Source organism: Athene noctua, chromosome 2 (genome assembly GCF_965140245.1).
Source record: "Athene noctua chromosome 2, bAthNoc1.hap1.1, whole genome shotgun sequence".
NCBI lineage: Eukaryota > Metazoa > Chordata > Aves > Strigiformes > Strigidae > Athene > Athene noctua.
In genome coordinates, this window is record NC_134038.1 from 44,657,609 (window position 1) to 44,679,750 (window position 22,142).

The following is a 22,142-nucleotide window of genomic DNA, read 5'->3' on the forward strand; positions in this document are numbered from 1 at the left end:
TATGTATAATATATATCAGGGCTGAAGTTTACAGCCGGTTGTTCTTGCAAAGACTGCAGTGTGCAGCTATTATTTTAATGGAAAGGTGGAAGTAAAAGAGCAGGTGAGTGCTTTAACTATGTAGATATACAGAAGTTGGCAATAAGAAGCTGATGATGCAGCGATTGGTTCAGCATCCTATGTAAATCTGTAGCTAACCAAAAGACCATCATTAACCCTCTGTGGATTCTGCAATTTAAAACTTTATTTGCTAACAAAACATGCACCCGCCATAGCCTGTTTTCTGTTTGATTTTTTTTTAGTCTTTTAGGGTCAGTAATGGAAAAATGCACTTTTTTTCTTTTTAAATGTAATTTGAAGTTAGCTGTAGTAACTGCTAAAAAGGTAGACCCTTTTGCTTGTGCTACAGTGTTACAGCAAGGTAGATAAATCCTTTCTCATTTGCACCGGAGAAAGGGAGAACTGAATCATGAGATTTTATGTACTGCACTACTGAGATGGCTCCAATACTCAGAAAAACTGAACACGGCATTCAGCTACAGTCAGTGCACACAAACAAGTATTTCTCTTAGAGCATCCCAAGTTTGAGGAAAGATGAGTTCTTCAATGCCTTGTGTAGGTCTTAGCATTAAAATGCACTCAGCCAAGCCGTACATCCAAAGGGATCCAGAGCCTTGGGGCTTAGATCTTTATGGAGTGAACAGATGGCCACACGCAGAAATGTTCTTGGTGTATCTGGGTGTAGGCTGAGAAATTGGATTTTGCTTAGTTTATCTTTGTAGGACACTGTGAGAGTTACAGACAAAAGAAGTGATTATTGCTTCCTAAGAGCTAAAATCATGGTAATGTGTTTTCTCTGCAACAGTTAATGACATGTCAAGCTCCAAAATCCAGAACAGAGAGCAGAGTTCTTTCTACCTGTTTTAGAGTAAGTGCTGCTGATGGAGCAGAAAAAAAAGGAACCACACATAAAACTTTTGTCTGTGAAAGTGCTTTTCTGTTCACCTGTTAGATTTTAATTTTCAACTGGCCTCTTTGTGCCTAATAAATGTGTATTATTCCAAATGATAGCCAACATAAGACAGGGAGCCAAGATCAGTTTTATTCTGAATATTCATTACTGTAATTAATTTTTTTTTTAATTGATTAAAGGGTAGACTTAAATTTCTAAAAAATTTCCACAAAATTAGGACTCAATATTCTAATGTTCTTATCTGATTGCTCTGGTTCATTCAAGAGCCTGGTCTTGTTCTCCCTACTCACATAAGCAAAGCTATTTAAATAACAGACATTCATTTAAGTAGCGTAAGCAGTGTTGTTTTAGCTAAGACTGGACAAGTCACTGTTGGTTTTTTTACACAATAGAGCTTGAAGAGTAAGCCTTTATAAAGATACATTTGTAATTACTTTTGCCCACCAATGTTGTCATGTCACAATGAATAACACGCTAATGCTTGTTCAGTCTTTCCTTGGACATCATTGCTTTTAATGCCTGAGTAAACAATGAGTAAAATATGAGTAAAGTCTCAGATGCTTTGTTGAAAGATGTGTATTTGTCAGGTAAAAATTACATTATCGTGTTTCTGAAGCCATTTTAACAGCAAACCCTTATTGCCAATAGGAAATGAATGGTTTTAAATGTATTCTTTGAATATTTTAATGTATGGAATTGTAGTGTGAGAAACAAAACTATTTAATGGGAAAAATCTCATGCGTGCAATTGCTAATCAAATCTCTCTTCAACAGCAAAGCATTTTTCAAATCCAGTGAAATTTTCTAATCGACTGCCTAGTGCTAGCGCCCACACACAGAGCCCTTGCCATGCCAACTCTTATAGCTACGGTCAATGTAGTGAAGACACCCACATAGCAGCAGCTGCTGCTATCCTGAACCTTTCCACCCGCTGCAGGGAAGCAGCAGAGATCCTCTCCAACAAACCACAGAGTCTGTCTGCCAAGGTAGGGTAGTCCAAGAACCTGGAGGGTGTGCTAGCTACTGAACTGTGCGAATAAACTGTCTTTCATGTTAGTGACTGTATTAAATCCCCAAAAAGGAGGCTTCTGTTTGCATGCTCTTTTGAAGAGAGACAGAGAAAAAATCAGTAATGTAGTGACCAGTTCTGGTCATAGAAATAGCAGGAATTATGTTGTTACTCTTTTCATAATTGAGCCCTAAATACAAAGGGGGAGTTTTGTGGAAGGAGAAAATAAGGTTATTTGAAATCCAGCAACAATCTGTAGTGGATAATGAGTTAGATCTGTTTAAAGAGGAAATTCTCCTCCCTCTGAAACCTGCCATAAGTGAGCATTTTGGAGGCTCTTTAAAAAAAAAAAAAAAAAAAGATTAATCAAGGTGATACTTTGCTAGCAATGGAACAGAACTACACCTATTGAGCCTCTTGTGTTTGGAGCTCATGAGTTTGAAAAGGGACGGAGATAACAATTGACTCTGGTAAAAATCTCCTTTCGGCTGGCAAGAGAGGAGAATCAGGCCCACAGCGTTTGGAGATAGATAATTTGGGCAAGTCTGTCATAATGGAAAGCTGCCTAATAGCGTAGATGTTTGTGTGGCTTTCATGTTTTGGTTTCTGCTCTGCATTTTCTCACAGATCTTTATGATTTAAAAATGGTACTATGTGAGCTGTGAGCCTTATTTTCTGTGTCATTACATAGTATTATACTGCTGATTAAAATAGACAAGATTTTCTTCTGATGACCATGGTTGTGGGAACATTGTCATTTATTATTTGTATTAAAGTCACACATGTTCTACTGCAATGAAACTTTTGAAAGGTCTGTGTAGATGAGAGGGTGCCATTACAAGAACCTGAGAAGACATCACTGGGGAGTGAGAAGAGGTACTTAGCAAAACAGACAGTAGCAGGTGTGTTTCTGCTGTGGGACTCTGAGTCATGATGTGTGCTCCAAAAGCCAGATTACCTATTTCTCTGCAAGTCGGTGTTGCGCTACCTTGTCTGTTTTAGCATCAAGCTCAGTCTGGCTAGAGGTAGCTTCCACAGCTGTTGGTCTACATTTTCACTGGGCCTTCATTCACCATCACTAAGAGGTTAGCAATGAGTTATTCTTTGAGTGGAACCATTGATTTTACCACCAGCACAACACCTGATTAGGTATTCCAAGCCTTGTGCCTTTGCAGAGTGGTATCCCCTACTTTGCTGCCTTTGATTTTTACACTTGAAGTCTTCGATCTTGGCACCAGTGTTGGGAGATACCATGCGCCAGACTTTTTAGAGTCTATCCACATGCATCCCCTGTAACTCAGACATTATTTGCCCCAAAGATTGCTCAAAGAACCCTTCCCAGATGACAGATCCATCCCTGATATCTGCTGCAGAAAACTCCTTCTAGCAGTCTTCTATAGAGACTTCTTCTAGTAGGGAAATGGAAACTGATGCCAATGGCTGGATTAAATTGCTGCCACAGCCTTTGGCTGACCTCAGCAATAGACCTTCTTGCCAGAGAAGAGCAGTAAAGGGACCAGGCATAACCCAAAGATTTTCTCCTCTGTACCTGCTTCACAGTTGCCAAATCATGGGGAAGGTTTGAATGGAAGAGAACATAATAGTAACGATATGGAGGGACACTTGGGGCACATAGCTTACTCCTTTTCCACAGCCAGGAATCCAGCCTAAAAGAAAATCACCTGCATACCTTGCTATCTGCCTGCCTCCACTTTTGCCAGACTTCCTGGAGGGCATACTGCTACAAAACATCTGACAGAAGAATCAGAATTAGCTTCTGGCCAGAACACAGGCAAGTAAGCCCCAAAAAGATTTGGTGGCCAAAACCACAGTAAACACACTTTTATTTGGTTTTGGCTATTTCTTAATTTTATCAAACAGGATTCAAACAAAAAAAAAAGTGGAAATAAATCACCAGACTCCATTAAATTAAGAAGCTTTCTTATTTTAAAATATGAGCAAGAACTAAGGTTATTTTTAAAGAGACTACTATATATTTATCTGTGTTTCTGAATTGCTTTGTGGTTGCTATTGGCTGCAAAGGTAAATGTTTAGCTGCTAGAACATCTTATAAATTCTTAGATGATAAAAAACATCTCTTGAGACTTTTTCAGTGTTTGGACTCAAACAATGCAGCATCACCAGACAACTACAGAGTTAGTGATTTCCTTTTTCTACTCTTGATAACACACACATTCACCAGGTCTGAAAATACATGTCTGGGGTGCCTGTGTTCAGAGCCCCATAATATCAGAGCTCTCAGCCCTGTCCCTTGTCACATTCCTTTGTTCCTTTGCCTTAGAAAACCTGATTAGCATCGTCCATACTTTAGCTGATTAAAGCTGCTGACTTGTAAAGGTGTTTGCTCTTATATGAGCATCAGGCATCATCCCAGCAATCCAAGTCATGACACTTTGCAGGTGGGAGGCAGTGTGGTGGTAGAGCAAAGACATATGGGACTGCAGAGGTTTTCCTGGACTTGCAGGAAATCCTTTGCAAGGTACACAATTGCCAGAGCTATAAAAATATGTGCTTCTAAGTTTTAAAAGCAGAACTTGAACTTCAAACATTTCAAGCAAGTGTCATTTTCTTGTATTTACTCAAGGCATGCATATGTCACCTTACTTAAATATGTGGGGAAAACACCAAAACATTTTTGATCATAAATGTATACCCAAAGTATTTTTTTTTTTCTCTCTGTCTCTTAAATTTTATTTCTGGACCTCCAGAGTGTTGTCCTTTTTTTAGTAAGAGTTGGATGTCTTCACCAGTTTTCTGTAAATACAGATAACCATTTTAAAAAGTAGGGTTTTTTACAGCACAGTTCCAAATTTCATTAATTTAATGGATTTTCAAATATAGATCTCACATTCTCTACATATGAGTTCAAAAGGGAGAGTCTAAGCCAAAAGAAAGAGAGAAAGGTAGCAAGGCTAGAAAAATCAGATTTCACATTAACAGTGCCATTGGTAAGCAAAACTTCCAAAGACATCTAATGTACAGAGGTGATCTGCCACATATCTCAAGATTAAAATGATGAATTTACATTTGTCAATTTAAAGAATAAATTTAGTCTAAAGTGAGCTGTAAAATGGATCCTAAGCTTTCTCTATAAATTATCTATCAGCTGCATGCAAAATACTAAGACCATCAGATACCTTGATGATACTGCTTTAAAAAATAATCAATACCACATTAGTGTTACATTTTCTGAGCCATTCAACCTCCACCTGAGGCTGTAGTAAACTGTTCCCCTGAATGCAATCCTGATCAGGCAATTCTCATGCAGTCAGTACCCCAAACCAGTCTCCTGGTTGCATCTGATTTGCGGTTTATGTAGCTTCATTCAGCTCCCACTGAAGTTAACAGGACTCCCCTAGAAGGATTAGCTTTCAGTTTCTAGCACAGTGCAAGAATCTACATCATCATAACATCTAGGAATCTTCCCTGTTTACAGCCCTCACCACATTCACGTCTCACAGAGGTAGCTGCAAGCAATACAGTTTATCTGTATCCTCATCACTACTGCTTGCCAAACATTTTGTTGACTGTTTTGGTGTTTTTCCCACCTGTTTAGACAAAATGGCATATGTGCACTATGCCTTGAAAGAAAACAAAAAATGACACTTGCTAAAAATGTTTAAAGTTCAAATTCTGTTTTTGAACAAAATTATGTCATCTCTCCATTCTTGGATATTGATGATGGTGATAATTACATCAATTATTTCAACAATGTAGTTAGTACTCAGCACGTTTGTCAGGCAGTACTTTACTCCAAATACCTTAAAGGCTAAATACAGGATGAAAAATCAGCCAAGAATATCACTAGGTACCATCCTGTTATACTGCTGTGCATATTGCTTCTTGAGTACATTCTTGGCTAGCTTTTTTTTAATTTGTGAATTGCTCTGGGCTGAAACTGTGACTCTGTTTTTGTCTCTGATGTTGCTGGGCAGTTACAGATTTTCTTACTTTGACCCAAATTAGTATTTTAATTTGCTGCAGAAGAACTCAATTGCTTAAATTTAAGTCTGAAGAACTGAGGACCAGGTGTATATATTTTTATTGGCTGGGAAAAGATTGTACTCTTTTTGGATGGAGTTGTATTAAGAATCATATTCATATACATGGCAAGACACTAGTTGCAGAGTTACTTCCAATACCTGAACTGAACTGCTCTTTTGAGCTTTCCAAACTAGACCGAACTGCTAGTCGGAATGCAAAATCATTGATAAGGCTGTTTCTTTGGACTTTCTTGGTATTAAGTTGTATGGCTGATGCCAACCAAAGAATACATAAAACCCCTTATATGTAATGATATAATCTCCCTAAGGTCACAGGTTTGAAATAAGGTTCATGCAGACACAATAATTCACTCTTTCTGATCCAGCTATGAGATAAAGCTTAACTTGTAATCGTTACTGGAGACACACTGCAGAGTATTAAATGTTGTGAGTGATCAGATGGACCAAAAGCATATGAAAAAATGCAGGGGTAATTTATCACGAAAAACAACATCCTTTATTGTCCTAGCTGATGTAGTTCAGTTCTAAGGACAAGACTTAATGATGTACTAGAAAATATTCAGTAATATTTATGTCATAAAATAAAGGAGGCTGAAAAGCTTGACTTTCAAGTAGAAAGCACTTGAAGAGGATAGAAATGTTTTTTTTTGTTTACATATTTATATTAGTATTCATTTTAGGTAGATATTCATAGTAGAGCACTACTTGTACCTTATCTTTTCACTGAATAGATCCTGGAATAAAGAAAATATGCTTCAGTCATTTCTATCTCATTTTTTATTCTGGAATCCTTTTTCCAGCTGCTTATAAAACCTGTAGGGGTGATTACACTTGTCACTGATGTGGGAGTAGATAAGGAGTAACCTGAATTTAATTACCATGTGTATCCTCTCACCCTCATTGATTTTTCTTCATTGTTTCAGTGGATTTTTTCCTGGTTTACACCAGTGTAAATGTAAATGTTAATAAGTTCAAAGTCAAGCTCCAAAGATTTACACAGATGCAAACTAATATAAGTTTGGAAATAATAAGATGCATTTTTATCTTTATTTTGCTTATGTTTTCAAGGAAGAATCAAAAGAGCTTACATTGTTTTGGTAGCTATATTTTAAATATGTCATGATAAATGGATAAATATAGGCCTGCTCACACATGCACTAGAGTTGACAGTAATAAGATCTTGCCTTCACTGAGGAGAACACAGTCTTTACAAGTCTGAGCTAAGCATAGTAAGTGCCATTTTCTGTCAGCATGTCATAGCACTGCTCTAGCATTTTTTTGCCATTTGCCATTTTTGTCTTTTTAGTTCCATTTTAAAATTAATGTAAAAATAAATGTGGTATAACAAGCAAAGGAGACATATTGAGAGGAGGGTGGGATGAGAGTAGGAATGAAAACTGGAGCAGTATCTCCAACTATCCTCTCTTTTTGCTCTGCCATTTGGAGTTTGCTATGAAGGCAGCAAAGTGATAGCTCTTTTATACCATTCTGAATAAAAAGCCATGCTGTAAACGTGTGATCCATCCTGTGATGGGCAAAAAGGGATATTTTTTCCATGACTATATTTAATTGTTGTGTGCATCTGTGAGCTCACTTAAACCCCATCTGTACGCTACTTCACAAACACACAACCCAGCCTTCCCGCAGCAGAATTAGGTGCATGTTGGACAACCCAACTTCTACATGAATTTCAGGAAAGTGCTGAGGAAGCTTTGAATATCCATGTTATTAAATGTTCTGCTTATCAGCGAGAGCTCCCTGTTGTGGCTAATGGTATCTGTTTCTCAGAGACAGTATGTTTCCTGATATTTTTCTATGTACAGTTTCATCTAGGAGGGGAGTTTGATTGATTTTGGTGCTTTTTGTTGTCGCTGTTGCCTTCTGAGTAGTTGATATTTTGTCAGTGACAGAGAATCTGCACTATTTATGGGTTTTGCACTATAAAACTACTGCAGCCCCGTCACATGGCTTCCTTTCCTAAGCCATCTGTCACAGAGGTCTGGAATTTTATGTGAATGTTGGTTGTGCAGACTTAACCCAAGTTTTTTTATTATGAAAAATGTCAGCAACTACAATATTTAGCATTTTACTTTACATTGGTCATTAAACTTCATTACTGTAGCTCTGTTTCATTGCTATAGTTACATATCAACTATGAAGCCAAAAAACACTGGGGCGATCATGGCAGAGCTATAATCAGATCCTGGAGTGTGTGCTTGGCACTGATATAGTTAATATCTTGGATTTTTGTAACTAAGGTTTATTAATGCTAGTATAAAAATGTATTTGATATTATACAGATGGCATAAGATGTTGTGGTTACTAAGTTATTATCCAGGATAAGCTGCACTGTCAAATTCAGGGCTTAAAACTATCACAGGAGATTAAACTATTTACTAAAAAGGGGCAGAAAGATATAACCAAAGCATCTTATTATGAAAATATTAGAAGTGTGTTTACTTGCCATAAATATAATAAAACATCTCTCTCTTTAAGCTGTATGACTGAAAAAGTGAACTTGGTATGCAGGAGAAACAAACATAAAAGGTGCCTGAGTTTCTGAACTGGGGGCAAGCAGATGGCTTGGTAGTGCTTCGGTCTAGGTAGGCATCTGTTTTAGGTCTATGGATACAAAATGGAGTTAGGCTGTCTGAATGAGGAGAGATTGTTGGGCCTTAAATTTTCATCTTCTACCAACATTTTCCTTCTGATTAAAAATATTTTGTCAGACACATTTTACCTTTAAATGAGTCACCACTGGCAGTGGTAGAAGACAAGGCTGCATGAAGGAAGCTATTGCCTTCAGTCAAACCAAGGTGACCATGTCACATGTCACACTTTCAGCACAGGGGAAAAATTCCCTGTTTCACCACAACTGTTTTCAAGATGTTCCAGCAAGGATAAGTTTCTCTGTCCTATCTTTAACCATTAAATGCTTGCCCCTACTAAAAGCTCCAGCAGTAGTTAATGGGAAGAAAGAGAAAGGGACTCTTTCTGTCAGTGTCTCATCCCTTCCCAAGGAAGAGGTCTAAGAAAGGTGGAGAAGCTTGCTCCCTGGACATACCCATTTACAACAGAGCATCTAGGTGATTCACTTATGGTACATGTTTACTTTTATATTACTCAAGGTAGGAGGTTTCAGTCTGGATTTATACAACTGTCTCCTACATTTATACAGCACCTAACAAATCTAGCCCCAAATTCCCAAGCAGTATCTGAACTTTGTGGTGACGTAAATAAAAAATAGTAGTGATAACAATAACAGGAAAACAGAGAACAGTGTTAATTACAGCATTCTATGTGTGAAAATCTATGATGTAGTTATTTATAGTCTGAATATTTTTCACCTTAGTCAGGGCAACACACAAAACTAAACTATCAAGTGCTCCTCCAGAAGACATCTCTTTCACCTCTTCCCCTACCTGACTTTAGTAATTGTTGGCAATAGCAAGTACTAGTCTTATACTCAGCCCTAAATACACAATGTGTCAACATGCAGTGTTTCATACTGAGCATGAGAGAAAATTTTTTGTAAATTTTCCATTATGAAGTTGCACATTCAAGAGCTTTTCATCCTTCCAAGAGGAGTTTGTACTGTATTTTCTGTGGTCAGACAGGGTAAGGCAGAACAGCGAGCTTTCCTTCCCTTGTTCTTGTACAGCTGAGCAGCACTTGCCCATTCTTATGAGCAGGAGCTGCTGTGAGAACTTCTCCCAGCCTGAGAAGCAAAGCTGGGTCTCTCCCCAAACTGCACATACCCCTGTAATCAGAGGCTGCTCTTTTCTGTACTTTCCAGGTAGAAAAGGCTTTCTTAACTCATACTGAAGGTCTCCATCAGGGAGAACTTCCTAAAGATCCTCCTATGGCTCCCAGTCTAGCGGTCTCAGTGCAGACCTGTGCCTTAGTGGCCTAGTCAAACTGTGATTGAGGCAATATGCTATTCTGAGTGATGTACAAAACCCTAGCGAAAATTTCTCCTACTGTGCTACTTCTGGGCATATTTCTTGCTCCCTCCTTCTCTTCCCCATGATGCAGATGTTGTAAAATTTCTGGGGTGTGGGGGGAAGGGAAGATATGTAATAGTAATGCTGTTGATGACCTAAACAATGCATTAATGCTTTTAACTGTGAATTGGGGTCATAGTTCTCTGTAAGAGTGAAAAGATCAAGAAGATTTAAAGCTAAACTTTTTTTAAATAAAACTAGATTTAGAGTGTATGGGTTATGGTTTAAAGGCATCTTATTTAAATTCTACTTACTATGTTTAAGCTGAGATGCAGGGATACCATTATTGAAGCTACTCTTAAGTCTGCCTAAGAGTTGGACATTAACTGATATAAATCGAAAATCTGGTTTTAGATTCAGATAAATTTAAATAGAAGCGTGCATTTATATTTATCCTTTAAAAGCACCACATGGTTATGTTGCAGCCTCACCATGTCCATATCTAAACATGCCTCTTGTTTCTTGTTGCATGTCAGGGAGCTGAGATAGAAGTGGATGAAAATGGCACTCTGGATTTGAGTATGAAAAAGAATCGAAGCCAAGACAAAGTTATGCCTCTCACTTCTTCCAGCACAGCACTTCCCACTCCTTCCTCTTCTCCTTTCAAAACAAGCAGCATCCTGGTAAATGCAGCCTTCTACCAGGCTCTTTGTGAACAGGAAGGCTGGGATACACCAATCAACTACAGCAAGACCCATGGCAGGAAAGAAGAAGAAAAAGAGGTATTTTTTCAGTTTCTGAGTAACTTTTTCCCTTGGATGAGTGAACATCTGGTGGTCTTTGGGATGATCATTCTACTGCAGTTTAAAGGGAATCAATTTCCACAGGTAGAGGTTTGTGAACATTGAGCTGGCTTTAACACCCTCTTGGATGTGGCATAAAAAATCACTACTCAGTTTGAAAAATCTTGCTCTCAGAGCCTACTTGTTAATGCCTATAAGTCTCTAAGATCTAAGGTATCCACCATTAAAGACTGCTTTTTTTTTTTTTTTCCTAATGGCTCAGTCCTGTAGCACATACACCCAAATGACCTAAGGATCATTGAGGAAAAAAAAAAAAAACAACACCCACACACACACACCCCAACCCCAAAGCAGTTTTTTTCATGCTGAAAAGTAATTTTTCCACACTAACTCTATATAATTCCAGATAACTCATTATCTAAACATTTAAACACGTGCTTAGAATCTTTCCTGCAATATTCTTTCAGTGGAAAACTTTTTATTTTACATTTACCATAACTTGAGAAATGTCTGCCAGTGAGTCTTAGATCTTACAAGTGAGCCCAGCAGTGCAGAAGTCAGTCTGAGAGCACAAATTTGGAAATACACAATTGTTAGGAATTTCTGAAGGTTTTAGTTACAAGTGGCATAAGAGGATATGTACATAATTTCCACCAGTTGTGATGTTTTTTCTCCCATAAGGAAATAGCATAGAAAAACTAGATGAGTGTATAGAGGTGTCTTCCCATTTCAACCTGTCCTAGGAAATGTAAAATCCCAAACTTGAAAATGCAATTTCAGGAACAAAGATAAGCAACTAAAATTTCAGCAAATACTTTTATTTAGTAATTTTCCAACTTTTATGGCTAATCTTCTAGACTGCCACTTCCAAGTTGATATTTGTCTTGATTTTGGTTTTGTTTCTGTTTTGCTCTTTCATGTCTATTTATGCTGTCTTGGCAACATGGCAGCATAGTCTTTTCTTTGTCTTTCTTTCATATAATTCTATTTTGCTGGCAAGTTTGGTTTCTTTTTTTTTTCTCTTGAGCTTGACCATCAGAATATGGATTGCCTGCATTTTTCTTAAATCAGGAAGGGACCATCAACACATTTAAGGGCTAATTAAATAAAATCTTGGTAATTAACATAGACAGGCTTGAGTGATAGCTTTCTGAACTGGAATAAAAAATGTTGCACTTTGGAGTTTTTATTCAACTCCAAATACATCTCCTCCCTATTTGCTCTTATATATTGAGTAATAGCATTTGAACATTATATTTATTACAAAATCTTTTGGTCAAATATCAAAATCGGCATTTCAAGAACACATAGGTAGGTGTAAATCTACTTAGGGCTGAGGTTAGGGGATCCAGGCCTCCAGTTCCAAAAATACCTGGAAATGAAAAATAATTCAGTAATGTGAAGACAAAAAATCTGTCAGCACTGAGACCTGTCATAATGAGACCAGAGACAGTTTGCACCACGGTGGATCATTTCTCGGAGGCTGGGTTGTCCTGAAGAGCACTTTGAGGTTACCTCTATAGGGGGTGATGATGCCCCGTGCCTGAGCAATGAGAGAATGATCCTTTCACCAGGGTTTTGGAGTGCCTTTGACATGAGGCAGTAGGCTGAGGACTCAGGCTCTTCCCCATTCATGCCGCATAATGAGCAAGCACATCCAGCTTTGAGAGATCCGCCTTGCTGCAGGGGATCAATCGGTGTCGCAGACTTGGCAGGGGGCCTGTCCTGCTGCTCCTCCTCCCTGCTGCCACCACAGCTCAGCAAGAGCTATGACAGGAGCACCTCTGTGTCCCCTGCAATCTCTGCTCCACTTTCAGAAGGCCATGATGGGTGGCTGGCTATTTCCCTTACCAGCGCAGGGAGCTGGAAGCATCATCAGACTACCCAACATGACATAAAGGTCTGTGCTCAGGCACTCTTGCCCCTTATGCTTGGTGCTTTGACACTGTGCAGTTTGTCCCTAACTAAGGATCTGGCCTCAGACCTCTGCTGTGAGCTTTTGCGATCCCAGGGAGCCTTGACATGTCCAGTGATCTCAGGGCCAGAGGCTCTGTTTTTCAAATCGAAGACTGGCAGTTATCCTCATGCAAAGAAAATGACTGATTATATCTATTTCTAATTCATTGTTATCTGGTTCATATGCACAACAGTTGCTTAATTTTGGTGGTAATTTCCAGAAAATATTGTCTCTCTCTCTCTCAGTGAAATAGCCTGTCCAGATGCCCCCTTAAAAAAAAATTCTGAATTTGGAAAAAGCTCAAAATCTCTCCAAAAGGAAAGCGCCGAGAAATAACTAGAGCTGTCAGTTAGTTCAACTGTCAGTTCTCCAAAGATTTCAGGGCTTAAAAATGTTAAAAGTGCCAGATGCTATTATCTGTTATTCATGTTACCATTATGTTCTGGTCTTTGCTGAAATCAATATAAACTTCCATCTGTACATTAATGGAGTTTCATTGCTTGCTTTCTTCCTGTAGTGTGCATGCGTGAATATACACATGCTCTTTGCAGAAAATATTAGTGTCTGGACTGATTGGGCTGGTTCTGATTTTCCTTTTAGTCTAGAATTCTTCTGAATTTTAATAAAATTTAGTTAGAAATCCATTCAAATGGGAAAGGATAAATTATTCATATGGCTGGACTTGACAAGCTGTGATCATCACCGAACACACCAAGAAGTTGAAAGTGCTAAAGGTGTTTTCACAAAAGATTATCTCTCCCTCTAAAGCTAAAGGTCTGGAGAAGTACACAAGTCAAAGCATGATGTTTTATGTTCAGTCCCAAATCCACAGGACCAAAAAATATTTGGTCTTTAGGTCTGACCTACTTATTTCAGACAGATGCAGCCCCTTTTGGGCCATATGTACTGATGTAATGTCCTAGAAAGGCAGAGTTCTTGTATTCCTTTGTCTGCATTCCCTTTGCACTGTCTTCCTTTTGCAGTTCCTACCCATCTGAAGTTTTCATGCTGCTTGAATAATACCAAGTGTAGAACAAGGTGCTAAGAAAATGCTGAAGAAATCACCTGTTTAAATGTCTATATGTCTCCCTCATTCCTCAGAAATATACTAAGGGATGTTAACTAGGAAACAAACTTTATTCCCGGTTTGGTCCTTATTAATTTTTTTTGTTTTTCAAAAAGGCAGTTACTATGGAATTGTAGTTGTTCGTGTATGTATGTGTGTGTATAGCTTTCGGTGTAAAAATATTACAAATCTTAATAAGCCAATTAAGGAAATTCACAATTAAGATTTGAAAAGAATAAATTTTTCAAAGATAGAAAATGAAAATACTGCAATTCTAAGCCCTCTAGTGTGAATTATGCTGTAGCTGTAGATGTACTCAACTTTCATCTTGCAATCTTTTTTTTGTTAAATGATTCAGTGAAACATCATTAAATGAAGCTGTGAACTGTAATACTGTAGTATTTTGTCAAGCCTTGATATACATAATTCTTGATCAGTCCTCTCTGTGCAGCCAGTATCAGACAGTGACATGATGAATAACTCACACACACAAATTTCTGGTCCATCACCAGCAAAAGATCAAGAGATATCTTTCATCTGAGATAAAGAACACGGGCTATATACATTAAAATATAAATAAAACCTGCAGCACAAACAGCTAGAGCTACTTTTATTTGCTGCAAGTGCATCCTGGGGTATATCACACAGTGTCAGAGTGGTCTTTCTATCACCCTCTACTTCAGGATCCTTTCAGTTGGACCTTTGACAAGAAGTGGAAGAGGCTAATGTATGCCTGGTCTTGATACAAAGTTAGGATCCAGCCAAGGCGTGCACTAAATTATTAGAAATGCAGCATTGGTCCTCAGTTCAGTGGTACAGATGTAGACTACCAGTTAGTTGATAGAGAGAATACTGATGAGCTAGTCTTCTTCAACCTCCATTATATTAAGCGGAAACCACGTTACCTGTATTTTTTAAAATTATTTTGACATCTGACCCCTTCCAGCTGGCCACAGAGGGTCATCATTTTGTTGTTTCTTTTGGAAGCTTTTGATTTTCCAGTGACTTACACTGGTGATACCTGTAGGAGTTGCATTTATGTGTATGTAAGAAAGGCAGGTCAGAACCTGCAGACAGAGTCAGGAACTCATATCCCTATTCTGCAGATTGCAGTGGTAAAAACAGCCCCATATGACACTGGAACCAGGATTTATCTCAGTGTTGGAGAACAGTCTTTGGAGTTTCTTGAATCCTAGCATTCATTTTTCACTTTTGGTTTTTAGTGGTTTAGTTTCCATGATTGGAGGATTTTCAACTATTTATTATTTATAACATTTTAACTATACTTATCATTGTATTTAATTTTGTCTATTACTCCTTATCTGAAGTTTTGCTTTAGAAATAAAATTCTAAATTCCTGAAATATATCAGGGGTTGTTTTATTATTTAAAATAATTACTCAATAATTACTATGAAAGTCTTTAGAAAAGCAGAATATATGTCTTCTTGCTTTCTATATTTGTAACAGATGAGATTATTCCCAGACAAACTAACCCCACAAATGTGGTTAGAAAAACCAGTAGTAATTGATATAGTAATAATATGGCATGGCTTCTATATGTATATGTAGTGTGAGTTTCAGTAGGCTGTGGGTAGCCAGTACCAGAAAGCAGAAGGAAGTCATATTGAGGATCCAGTCTCCAAACAGGCAAAGATGAGCTGCCAGAATTGAGGACCATATGGAAGCTTTATCAGAAGAAACACCCCCGCAGAGCTTACAAGTCCCGTTAGGCAGAATCTCCATTTTCAGTCCAGATTCTCCTCAGCACTCCGCTCTGTGTTAACAGCTCTGTAGACATCCCTGTCCCTCTGTCCTGGCATGTTCATCAGCTGTACAAGCCCAGAGCATCTATGGCACCAGCCCCATGAGTTTAGCAGAAGCTGGGAGCTTCTCCCCTCAACCACAAGCAGCAGTTTCTGCTCCTACAGACAGAAATCTCTGGGTGATACCTACTTGAGTACAGGAATGGAGTCCCAAAACCAATATGAATTCCCAGAAGGGATTAATAAAGATTTGATAACTGATGCTATAGGCTTTGGAGAATTCTTGAATGATACAATATCCACAGAGCATCCCTCCAGAAAGGAAATACTTATCCTTCATAAAAATAATAATAACTGAAGGCATTAATTATCAAAACAGCATAAACAAAGCTATTTTGAAGTGATCAATGAAGACTTTTCAGGGGAAAAAAACCACAAACAAACAAACAAACAAACAAAAAAACAGAAAAGAAAAAGTAATTTCCTTTCAGGACTCCATATTTCCAAAATGCCTTCCCAAAGGAGTGAATACTCATGATCCATACCATCCATCAAACAGCACTGTAGCAGTGTTGATTTTAATCTACAAATAACAGAAATCAAGAATTACCTTTAGCAGACTGCTAGTAAGAAAATTTCAAAGAGTTTTTTGTTCTTATTTTTACTTCAACAAGACTCTGCACTTTGCATAGCAAATCATTATATTCTACAGCTCTAAAAACTTTGCATTTACATTTATGTACAATAGGATTTTTTATTTTATGATTGTAATTTTGTAATTCACAGTACAGTGGTATTCATGTGAACTGTATAGAAAACTCAGTCATGCACAGAGAAAACAAGAACATACTTTTTCAAGTCTCATTTGGCTCTATATATTTAAAAACTGCTTTTATTTTCTCTAGGTATTTTTCTTTGGTCTTTATCACCACCTTATAAATCTGAACCAATTTTTCCCTATGTACAGCTTAAAACAGCATTCACCTTCAGAAACACTTTCACAAATATACAGTTCAACATTTTTAGAAGTCTAACTATAAGATCCTGAAATTATGATTTACTAAACTTTCTTCATCTCTCTCCATCATTGCTTAAGACCTTTTTTTTTTGTTTTACAAGAGATGCTCTTCTTGTTACAGCAAGTTATTTGTTGAATATATGGGAGGCCTTGAGGACAGAAACCTTTTGTCATATTCTCATCTAACATTTCAGAAAGATCCAGTGAGCTCTCCAGAAAATATGGAGGAAAAGAAGTATCCAGGAGATGTCTCCATACCAAGTCCTAAACCCAAGCTTCATTCAAGAGATCTCAAAAAGGAACTCATCACGTGAGTCACAAAAAAATGCCACGTTTTCCTCTACCCTGCTAAAGACTGACTACGCTGTTGTTCTCAGTGATGGTTTGGAGTGCATTCACAGGAGCTGAGCAGGCAGACCTGCATGACAGCTCACTGCAGGTAGTTAGTTCCCTGTTGTGTCTATGCAACTGGGTAGACGTGAGGTCTGGAGCTGAAACAAGCCAGGGTAGACCTGGGGGTCTGGACAGAATCATGACTAATGTAATACTGGGTATCACTCCTTATTCCTTGGATAGATAGGTTACAAATGGGCAACAAAACCACAGTTTTGTAGTGTGCTACAGATTAGCTGTGCTAATGCTTACATAATTAAAAAACTTTATATGGACAATTATTATTATAGATACACTGTTGAGAGTTTTTGGAGAAGTGCTGGGGATTTCTCAGATAGGAAACATGCAAAATTCATAAAAAGATAAAACACAAGACAGGAGCTGCCCCAGGGTTTTCTAACCTGTAAGCTTCATTCCTTCCTCTCCTTCTTTCAAAGCAGAGTTAGTTATTCTGTCCTGCTGAAAATCGAGTGGATGCACAAATTCACACTCCTGGAGAATAAGCTAATACTCTCTTTTCTCAAGTACAGAGACTCCCTTTCTCTGTCTTAAGCTCCAAAACATTACTATCTAAAACTGAAAACAGGATAATTCCATTAAATCTTTCTGCATGCAACAGCTTGTTTCAGTTTAGAATCCTGTCAGTAATATTGTCCCAACCAGCTCATAACACTAGTTACTTTTTAAAATCTTGTCTAGGCTTTTCACAGAAACCCTTTGGATTCACATCAACACCATTTTGATATCAATAGAGTGTTTTCATTGTAACAGTCAACTAGGATTTAGCAACCATTTATATGACTTTTCTTTCTGTCCCGAACCAGAGTAGGTCTCTCTAGACAAGTGCACTCTGTATCATTTAGTGATGAAGTCCGTAACAACCACTGCAGGCTCACCCATAAATGAGTCACATCCCATCACCTTGTGTCCTGCTCCCCAGACTCAGTGGCACTGAATGAGTTAGATCCACCTCTGTCTCTAGAAATTATATTTCCCTGGGGCAAACTGCTGTGAAGAGTGATTCCTTCCCCTCATGCCATGCAGTCTGCGTGTTGTCTACTCTTCACATTATATCTGCAGTTGTAGTTCATGACCTAAATTGCTACAGGTCAGTTTTGTTTTGCCTCTTCTAAAACAAATGCGTACAAAAATCACTGAGAGTTTATTTGCTGAAGACTAATGGCTTTTCTTCTGTAATATTTAATCCTTTGTGATATTGACCTGTTGTGAGATGTCTGTAAAATACTTTTCTACTCTCCTAAATAATAATATCCAGAGTATTTACTGGGGCAATGATCAGCTTACAGCAGTTTTAATGTATTATTTTCAAACAGTGAGTAGAAACAGGTATCTAAAATGTAGCTGTCCAGAAAATTAAATAATGAATAGTTTTAATTTATCAGAAGAATCTACAGGTACCATAAAGATCACATTTCATTTCTGTGACCCATTGAGCTCAGGACATGTACAGAACAATTCAGTACAGGTGGCTCCATCATGAGGAAGCTTTTAAAATGACATAAGCACTTGCAGAGAAAAATTTTCTGACATGATTAGCTCATTTGCAGTGAACTAATTTGTAAATAACACCTCCTAGCATGTGCTTTCTATTTTCCCATGTTAATTGTCCCATAACTGCATTGCTCAGGTTGAACTGGGCTGTGAAAATGAGGCTGATGTCTTCCTAAGGCTTCTTTATAGATTTGAAAAAGTTCCTAGCACTCTGCCAGCTCAGACAAAATAGCCAGGTGAGGATCTCAGGTACCCCTTACTCATTACTACGGAGCACCAGCTAAAAGATTTTGTAGGTTCTGCTTGCCCTTCTTATCCATGGGCCCAGTGAAAGACACAGCCCTTTATAAGGTGACTCTGAAGGGCTGGTGTTAGTGTTGTAAAATACTGTAGAAAGGTATACTTAATTCATCTACCCTCCCCTTCAGCAAATTGCATTTCTTGATATCTTTGCCCTCTTGCAGAGGACTGTATCCCAATTTGATAAATGAGCTCAGTGCTATGACTGAAGAAGGGCTGAGGAAACAGAAGCTACAACACCTTCTCCAGGTCAAACATACTTTTGTCTCTTGGCATAAAGGGACATATTTGTTGTGCTAAATGTACACCACCTTTGTATCACTTCTCTGTTCAGCTGAGAAACATCTCGGGAAACTTCTGTGCTGATGCTGAACTTCAGCTGTGTGAGCTTGATGTGCTTTCTGTTCTGCAAGCAACCGTAACAGCTAATTTTTCACTTATGTCAGCAAATAAAGACTGGATGTGTTTCTAAAGAAGGTGCCTTATTTTAGTCAGAAGTTGAGGGAATTATTTTGAATATTACTGTTTTCTGGCCTGTGTTATACAGGAGGTCAAATCAGAAAATTCACTCCTAACACCTATGAATTACTGTGAAAATTTGGTACCAGTAATAAAACTGTCCTTTTAAGAAATCAAGTCATAACCAAAAATCTACACAAAGTGTGGTGATTTCACAATACATAGAATAAAAATATAAGGTTTTGACTCATTTGCACGGTGGAAATAGGAAAACTTTTTTCCATCTCTACTTCAAGTAATAATTGAAAACTAGAAGTGTTGTATAAGTTTTGATAGTTTTCTGTAGTGTCATGATAGTGTTGAGACGCACAGTGATGATTGTGGTTGACCTAAGGATCATTACGTAATTTACTGCAGAGTAGGGTGATCTATGTGGTGTATTATACATACTCTAAGTTCTTACTGCATCTTCTTTGCATAGCTGTCCAACTCCAGGATGTGATGGTAGCGGTCATGTAACAGGAAACTATGCCTCACACCGCAGGTAAGAAACAACAGGAAGCCTAAAGCAGGAAATAGAGCTTCTTTTAGCTATTGTCATCTTTGAACATTTTTATACTAACCATGCATAAGTATCCAAAAATAATTTGCAGAAAATAATCCAGACAGAAATGTGGCTAGATTTTTTTATATTTTGTGAAGGTCTGGGCTCAGTAGACTGAGTTAAGCAGCATATGCTTATTACCATAGCTGCATATTTTAGCTGAGACCTGCAGATAAGTCATTTATTTAGTAAAGTTTCCATTTCCCTAAGTGTTCAAGCACTCTCTGTACAGATGCTAGTGCATGAAATTTTAATGAAGTTTCTGCAGATACCTCTATGAATGGTTTTGAAAGTCATAGATCTGTTAACATAATCTGAGGTTGCTAAATATTTTCCTCAGAATAGCCCACTGTCAACCTAGGGGTTGAAACAATAACTTCCTGACTTTCCTTTTGTGAGCAGGATGGAAGCAGTTTCTGCCTTTCCCCAGCCACATGGACCATTACGCTCTACCTGCCCTTCATGTAGGCTACATAGACTCTGTGTACCACTGCCTCCCCACGCAAAACTTTACAGGGGCTTAGAAACTTTTGGCCCTCACTGTGTATCTTTCCAGTAATATAAGAACTACAGACTGATATTGGCTGCTCCTCCTCTGCCAAGAGCAAATATTTATCTCTTTTTTCCCCATTCTAAGTCATAGATTGTCTGGAGATTGCTCTTTAAAGAAAAATAAAAAACTGTTTTAGTAAAATATTTCACATCATTTTTTTTTCAGCGTTTCTGGGTGCCCACTAGCTGACAAGACATTAAAATCCCTTATGGCTGCTAACTCTCAGGAGCTTAAGTAAGTATTGAAAATAGCACAAATGTTCTTGTTATTTATCTTCAATCAACATGTCCCCTACTTTAATGCAGTTGTTCACTTGAATTGCTCTGAGTTGTGTCAAACCTTTGTCCAAATTCTGCAGTGAATTGGTTTGAAAGGTTATGAGTGAAATAGAGTTTACTTTTCTCCATTTGTGTCTCTTCATTTTTGTTCCACTTCATTTTCATGAATTAACCAGGACCTAGGGGAAAAAAATTGTAAATGCTAAAAGAGATGCTGTTCTCTCAGTATTTCTAAATCAGCGAGACATAGAAAATATCTAACATGTAAGACAGATCTGGCAAATAACTCAGTCTGATCCTGTTAGAATAAATTAGAATTATTTAGTTAGAAATAAATCTAGTTAGAATAAATCTAAAAACAAGACCAGAAATCTGCAAATCACTTTTTATCATTCACTACCATATACTATGAGTTTAATGTCATTGAAGCAGACATCAAGTCATATGATTTTGTGCTGGCATAATTCTCACCATGAAATGTCACTTATAAAAGGACTGTGCAGGCTCTGCTATATAGACAGATGTATAGGGACATATGAATATTTCAAAAATCTGTAGTCAAGAGTGGCACTGGCAACCAGTCATCTAGTTATTGAATTGGCTTTGTCAATAAGGATGTAGGGAATAGGAAAGGATAATTAGAGTTCTTTCATAGCTTTCCCTCTGCAACTTGTAAATTGGATCCCATAATAGATGGCTTGGAAAAACTCGTGAATGCATGTAAAAAGGGGAGAATCCTGTGACTGTCCTTTCTGTCCTTTAGGTTCATTCCTAGTCCAGATAGATAGAAGAAAATAGTCTGATCATGGCACTATTGTGCTTTTCTAATGATATTAATAGTAGGAGTGACTATATTTATGCTTGACTCAGTGTTTAGTCACAACTTCTTCAGACCAAATGTTAGTGGTCTTATCTTCTAGTCTGACAACTTGAATTATAAACAAAATGCTGAACCAATGGTGGCTATGGAGTTGAACCTGTTGGAGATACCGCAAAATGGCAAAGAAAGGCCATTTATATGGGTAATTGATCAAAGCAGTTCCCAAAGTCAGTAGGTAAACTGACACACAGGCATAATGCTTCAGTTTTTCCATCTCAGAGTCTCAAAGGTATAAAATTTAGGTTTAGTTTGTTTTAAAAAGAGCAGCACAAGAAGCAAGAAACTGATTTGCGAAAATGCTGACAAATTTGAAATCATTTGCTGAGTCATATATATTTGTCCCTGCTTTTGTTGGCTTTCTGCCATACATAGACAGTCACACAAATATTTTGAATAGTTGCGCCTCATGCAGCACCCCCCCACCCCCCCCCATATTCATGTGTGAATAAGGAAATTTGCATACCAATATGGTTATTTTTCCACTAAAGCTTCTAGAGTTTTGGTCATGCCATAAGGAAAGAGGAGCAACAGCATATGACTTAAATGACAAACTGCACACTGTACGCCATGTATAATAAGTGAGTTGTGAAAGACAAAGTCAAAGT

General features: G+C 37.9%; 1 protein-coding gene across 8 annotated transcripts in view; it reads left to right on the plus strand.

Moving 5' to 3' along the window:
* Positions 1-22,142, plus strand: part of ST18 (ST18 C2H2C-type zinc finger transcription factor) — a 170,424-nt gene that overhangs the window by 133,604 nt on the left and 14,678 nt on the right. For all 8 annotated transcript variants that reach the window (XM_074898970.1, XM_074898969.1, XM_074898964.1 and 5 more), the window contains 5 exons: positions 1,747-1,958; positions 10,487-10,732; positions 16,753-16,868; positions 19,704-19,766; positions 20,545-20,613. In XM_074898970.1, the coding sequence (XP_074755071.1) occupies positions 1,747-1,958; positions 10,487-10,732; positions 16,753-16,868; positions 19,704-19,766; positions 20,545-20,613 (706 nt within the window). The remainder of the gene's footprint in view (positions 1-1,746; positions 1,959-10,486; positions 10,733-16,752; positions 16,869-19,703; positions 19,767-20,544; positions 20,614-22,142) is intronic.